This window comes from Sinocyclocheilus grahami, unplaced genomic scaffold (assembly GCF_001515645.1).
Source record: "Sinocyclocheilus grahami isolate Dianchi unplaced genomic scaffold, SAMN03320097.WGS_v1.1 scaffold2110.1, whole genome shotgun sequence".
NCBI classification, from domain to species: Eukaryota; Metazoa; Chordata; class Actinopteri; order Cypriniformes; family Cyprinidae; genus Sinocyclocheilus; species Sinocyclocheilus grahami.
The window spans coordinates 55492-62395 of NW_015507289.1; the positions used below are offsets into that span (position 1 = coordinate 55492).

The following is a 6904-nucleotide window of genomic DNA, read 5'->3' on the forward strand; positions in this document are numbered from 1 at the left end:
ACAGCTGACTCCTAAAGTTTTTGATATTCTTCATATTCTGTGTGGTCAGTTCACAGCAGTGATATAAATGAATCTTTTCCAATAATTTTAAATTGATTTTTAACTTTTATGGGCATTCTTACCTTTATAAAGCCATTTTTTTTTCTAAAAGTATGCATCATCTTTTGAGTCAAATTCTTACATTTAATCAGTCAATTATAATAATTATACATTTAGGCTGTTACTAAACAAATTAAATCAGTATCAATAAAATTCATCTTTGCAGAAGTTGCATATGAAGTGGCATTTAGATGTGTTTACACATGAAATGTTGAATACTGATATTTGAAATTATTAAAAAAATGAAAAGATACTTTAAATGTGAAATTAAAACCAACAGTAGGTGGCAGCAAGTCACTGTTAAGTGAGTCATTGCGGTTGAACCGAATCATTTAAACGGTTGATTCATTCAGGAACAAAACAGCGTCATGTTGCTCAGAGACACAAAACAGTACTGTGGCTGAGTTTGGAATGTTTTTTTGTTGGCGAAATAGCACAGAAATAGCGTGAAAATGTAAGTCTCTTGATATTAACTTATTGTTTATTGAACTGTTGTATAAAATAAATATCACATTTGTAACCATGCTGATTTTGTAAGAAAAAACGTCACTCTTCGTGTGATATTGATTAACTATATGAACTGATATAAATATATACATTTTCTGCCTCCTTATCTTGAATTATGTGATCATTCTTAATGCATATTAATAGACTGAATCATGCAGTGAAAGAACCACTCTAAATGCGCACGCGCACTAAATCCTTAGTTTTGGTCTAACCAGACTTCGTCTCGTCGCGGATGCACGCCTCTGTATGTGTGTTTTGTTTAGCTTTCGCGATATACTCGATAATGTAATGATGTCTCACGAGTTCAGTATTTGCGCTAAACCTGCGCAGATTTGGCTTGCATGAACTTCCCAAAGAAATTAACGAGTGAACATAATTTACGAAAAGTAACCCGCCAAATTGGCTAGTGATTTGACAGCGTTAGGGTTGGCGGGTGTTAATTTCAAACCCTGTATATATATATATATATAAAACAAACAAACAAAAAAAACAAAGAAAATCATTTTTTGCATAACGCTAAAACACTTTTATAGTCCAAACTGGATCAACAGAAGAAAAACATGCATTCAGCATTTTTGTTTAAACAAATTACAAACATAGTCGTTTCTGAGATGTAAGTGTTGCAAAATCAAGGGTGAAATTGTGTTGACCCAATATTAAGCTTCAGTAATGCATGAATAATCACTGTATAAACAGCACACACCCTGCTCATATCGGTGTAATTCTGTAAATATTAGTTCTCAATACACATAAAGACACAGCATCCTCAGCTCCTGCTGAATCATTGTTTGGGTCGACGACGCACAATCCTCTTCCAGCTTTTGATTGAAATCCTCAGTATCCTCTGCAGTCAGTCAGCCGCTGGTTTCCTCTGAACTCCTCTCATCTGTACCCTGAGCACTGCAAGAACACTGACCCCAGATCAGCACAGATCAGCATTTCATGTTTTCAGCTGTTGACTCATTAGTCAAGCGTCACTGCTAGTATTGTTATATTTCGACAGAGATTTGATCAAACCCTCACAATGCAAAAACTGTTTTTCTACCTCAGTATTTCTGTCTTGTTTTCCAATATCATAAGATCTAAACATGTTTAAATTAATTTTTACATGTATGGAAGGCCGTTTCTGCCACGTAAGGGGAACAAAAATATATAATTATGGCATAAAATGGAATTATTATGAGATGAAAAGTCCAAATTTACATAAAAAGTAATCAGACATAGAAGTCATAACAAATAGTTGAAATAATATACAATAAAATGTCATTTAGATGAAAAGTTAAAATTATGACACACGAAGTCATAATTGTGACAAAAAGCCATGAGATAAAATGTTATAAATATGAAATAAAAACGTCATTATTATGAGAAGACAAAGACAAAATTAAGTCACTGAGATAAAAAAAAAAAATCTAAATTTACCTAAAAAGTCAAAATTTTGATCGTCATTATGAGATTAAAAAATGAAATTATTAGATAAAAAAATTAAATTAACATACTACGTAATAATGATGACATCGAAAGTAAATGGACTTTTTTGTCATAATTATGTAATCTTGATTATGATGATGAAATATTGACTATATGTTGGTATATTTCATATTATGACATTTGAATTCCTTAATTATGATTCACCAAAGCATTTTTCCCCTTATGTGTCAGAAATTGGCTTTCATTTACGAGATACAACATGACGCAAGATGTCTAGTTTTCTAAGAAACTGAAACAAGAGTTTATAATTAAAACAAGAAAAAATACTTATGAAATAAAAACGTCATTATTATGAGAAGACAAAGACAAAATTAAGTCACTGAGATAAAAAAAAAAATCTAAATTTACCTAAAAAGTCAAAATTTTGATCGTCATTATGAGATTAAAAAATGAAATTATTAGATTAAAAACTTAAATTAACATACTACGTAATAATGATGACATCGAAAGTAAATGGACTTTTTTGTCATAATTATGTAATCTTGATTATGATGATGAAATATTGACTATATGTTGGTATATTTCATATTATGACATTTGAATTCCTTAATTATGATTCACCAAAGCATTTTTCCCCTTATGTGTCAGAAATTGGCTTTCATTTACGAGATACAACATGACGCAAGATGTCTAGTTTTCTAAGAAACTGAAACAAGAGTTTATAATTAAAACAAGAAAAAATACCTGCCAAAAATAAACTTGTTTCCGTTTGATTTCCGCTGCTTTTTCTGACCCCATTGACAGATATTTTTTTCTTGCGTAAAGCTAAATATTTAACTCTGCTGCCCAAATTATCATAAACACGAGCAGTCTCTTCTGCTCACCAAGGCTGCATTTATTTAATCAGAAATACAGCAAAAGCAGTAATATTGTGAAATATTTTTACTATTTAAAATAACTGTTTTCTATGTGAATACCTGTTAAAATAGAATTTATTCCTGTGATGAGCAGCTGTTTTTTCAGCATCATTACTCCAGTCTCCAGTGTCACATGATCTTCAGAAAACAGTATAATATTCTGATAATAATCAGAAATGTTTCTTGAGCAGAAAATCAATGTTGAAAACAGTTGTGCTGCATCACATTTTTGTTGAAACCGATATACATTGTATTTTCCAGGATTCTTTGATGCACAGAAAGCAGCATTTATTTGAAATAGAATCTTTTGTAACATTATAAACGTCTTTACTCTCACTTTTGATCAATTTAATGCATCCTTAATGAATAAAAATATGAATTCCTTTCCCCCAAAAAAATCTTAATTACCCCAAACATTTGACCGTTTTTCTGTTTCAAAAATATGAAGTTTGCGTCCAGTGTAACCGCACAATCAAGCATTGATTTTCATTCAACATACAGATATAAACACACTGCTATTCTCAAATATAACGTGAATACTGCAATATGATATTTAGTATAATTATGCAACATTTCTGTCAAAATCCCAGCTAATGTGAGGATGAAATGGCTTATTTAAGTTTGTTCCTGGCGGAAGTTTTTTTTTTGCTGTTTAATGTGGTTTTCAACTTCAAATGAATCACGTCATTTGGGTCTCATAAGGGTTTGTAACAGAGACATCTTTGTCAAATTCAAATGTGTTGCACAACTTCCTGCTGCTTTGGGCTGCTCAGTCAAAGCCAGAGTAAATGAGCTTGCTGTCCAGTGCTTTGTGCAAATAAATGCATGCTCTTCTTACATGCATCTTGTGTAATACTGAGGTCTCAGTCAACGTTTTTCATTGAAATGTCCTGTTTTGCTCAAAAATACATCACGTGATAGAAGTAAAATGAGTAGTGGATGCTGGGAATGTGAACTTTTTCAAACTTTTGATTGCATTTCAACAGATTTCAGCACGAGAATCGTTCAGCGGCGAGATCCCTGCCAAGAAGATTGTCTTTTACAGTGCTGGGTGTGATTTGAATATATCTGCATATTCAGAGCATAGTCTGATTTGCATTGGTGCCAGAAGAGAGACGGGTTGTGTGTGTCGTAACTGAGCAGCCGGCGGTTCGTATCGATCCGTTCACTCCTGCGCATCCTCCATTAGAGTCCGTCAATAGTCTCGTGGCTTGTTTTCAGTTCGCTTTCCCTCTCCATGCCGATATTCCTCCGAATGAACTCCAGCAGTCACTTCAGAAGCAGATATCAGTAGATTTGATGCTGTTTTCATCACTGCTGATTGGAGTCATGAGACGCTGTGGCTTGAATTTTCAACAGTGTGTGTTTGAATGGCCTCAAGGGGTGAATCTCATGAAAACATGTGCAGGTTATATTTCACCACAAAAACACTAGAGAAAAATAGGAAAACATATTTAGCATTATTATATGAAAATTATTTAAAATGAGAAAATACATTTTTAATATTGTGACATTACAGTGCTGGGTGTGATTTGAATATATCTGCATATTCAGAGCATAGTCTGATTTGCATTGGTGCCAGAAGAGAGACGGGTTGTGTGTCGTAACTGAGCAGCCGGCGGTTCGTATCGATCCGTTCACTCCTGCGCATCCTCCATTAGAGTCCGTCAATAGTCTCGTGGCTTGTTTTCAGTTCGCTTTCCCTCTCCATGGCGATATTCCTCCGAATAAACTCCAGCAGTCACTTCAGAAGCAGATATCAGTAGATTTGATGCTGTTTTCATCACTGCTGATTGGAGTCATGAGACGCTGTGGCTTGAATTTTCAACAGTGTGTGTTTGAATGGCCTCAAGGGGTGAATCTCATGAAAACATGTGCAGGTTATATTTCACCACAAAAACACTAGAGAAAAATAGGAAAACATATTTAGCATTATTATATGAAAATTATTTAAAATGAGAAAATACATTTTTAATATTGTGACATTTTTCCGTGATGACTAAACACTATTTCTCACTCAAATTCTCATTGTTTTATAGTCTGAATATTTTATTTCTGGCTTTTTTTTCTCTAAAATATTTATTTATTTATTTATTTTTTAACTAGCCTCCAACACTGCTTATTTTTTCTTAATAATGTTTATATATATATATATATATTTTTTTTTTTCTTGTCATGCTTTAAAGATGTATAAACCTTCCTAAAAATAGACAAAATTTTAAAGGGGTCCTTGGATGCAAAATTCACTTTTACATGGCGTTTCCATATGAATGTGTCTTAGCAACAACCACCCTACAATGATGAAAATCCATTCACTCCTTTTTTTTTATCCCCAAAAAACCTAAACAGTCTCAATTATCAAGCTGTTTTGATTTTCTGAGTAGTATTACATCATACATATTAACATATTAAAGGTGGGGTAAGTGATTTCTGGTAGCCAATGTTGACATTTGAAATCACCAAAAAAAACACGCCCCTACCCCAAAAGTGTCTCGCCCCTATTTTGATAGCTCCGCCCCACACATACGTACACAACCCAGGCGATTAGTTCTGTGAAACAAAGCAAAATCAATGTTACACCGTGTCTACATCGGACGCAAGCGGTGCGCCGCGACAAAATACTATAGAACTCATTATAATCAGTGATGCTGTCTACACCATAGATATACTGTATATACATATCTATGGCCTACACTGGATGCGGTGCGGCACGACACGACAAATCCACGACAGAAAACTGCTGCTGCGTTCTATTCATGACGTATTGACAAATTTCAAATGATTTTCAGCGGTCGCTTTGTCGCGTCCAGTGTACTAGACAGACTTTAGCTGTTGCGGCGCAGACACGGTGTTACTCACCTATCGAGAAGAAACAAAGCAACCTCGGCAACAGTGTGTGTTTGAATGGCCTCAAGGGGTGAATCTCATGAAAACATGTGCAGGTTATATTTCACCACAAAAACACTAGAGAAAAATAGGAAAACATATTTAGCATTATTATATGAAAATTATTTAAAATGAGAAAATACATTTTTAATATTGTGACATTTTTCCGTGATGACTAAACACTATTTCTCACTCAAATTCTCATTGTTTTATTGTCTGGATATTTTATTTCTGGCTTTTTTTTCTCTTTTTCTCTAATTTATTTATTTATTTTTTAACTAGCCTCCAACACTGCTTATTTTTTCTTAATAATGTTTATATATATATATATATATTTTTTTTTTTCTTGTCATGCTTTAAAGATGTATAAACCTTCCTAAAAATAGACAAAATTTTAAAGGGGTCCTTGGATGCAAAATTCACTTTTACATGGCGTTTCCATATGAATGTGTCTTAGCAACAACCACCCTACAATGATGAAAATCCATTCACTCCTTTTTTTTTATCCCCAAAAAACCTAAACAGTCTCAATTATCAAGCTGTTTTGATTTTCTATGTAGTATTACATCATACATATTAACATATTAAAGGTGGGGTAAGTGATTTCTGGTAGCCAATGTTGACATTTGAAATCACCAAAAAAAACACGCCCCTACCCCAAAAGTGTCTCGCCCCTATTTTGATAGCTCCGCCCCACACATACGTACACAACCCAGGCGATTAGTTCTGTGAAACAAAGCAAAATCAATGTTACACCGTGTCTACATCGGACGCAAGCGGTGCGCCGCGACAAAATACTATAGAACTCATTATAATCAGTGATGCTGTCTACACCATAGATATACTGTATATACATATCTATGGCCTACACTGGATGCGGTGCGGCACGACACGACAAATCCACGACAGAAAACTGCTGCTGCGTTCTATTCATGACGTATTGACAAATTTCAAATGATTTTCAGCGGTCGCTTTGTCGCGTCCAGTGTACTAGACAGACTTTAGCTGTTGCGGCGCAGACACGGTGTTACTCACCTATCGAGAAGAAACAAAGCAACCTCGGC

The 6904-nt window shown here is 34.2% G+C and overlaps 1 protein-coding gene across 1 annotated transcript in view; it reads left to right on the forward strand.

Annotated features, from left to right (window-relative positions):
- The first annotated feature begins 3897 nt into the window (after nucleotides 1–3897).
- Nucleotides 3898–6904, forward strand: part of LOC107574080 (protein NDRG2) — a 21963-nt gene continuing 18956 nt past the window's right edge. The window contains exon 1 of the mRNA XM_016260548.1: nucleotides 3898–3904. Within this exon, the coding sequence (XP_016116034.1) occupies nucleotides 3903–3904 (2 nt within the window). The 5' untranslated portion in view covers nucleotides 3898–3902. The remainder of the gene's footprint in view (nucleotides 3905–6904) is intronic.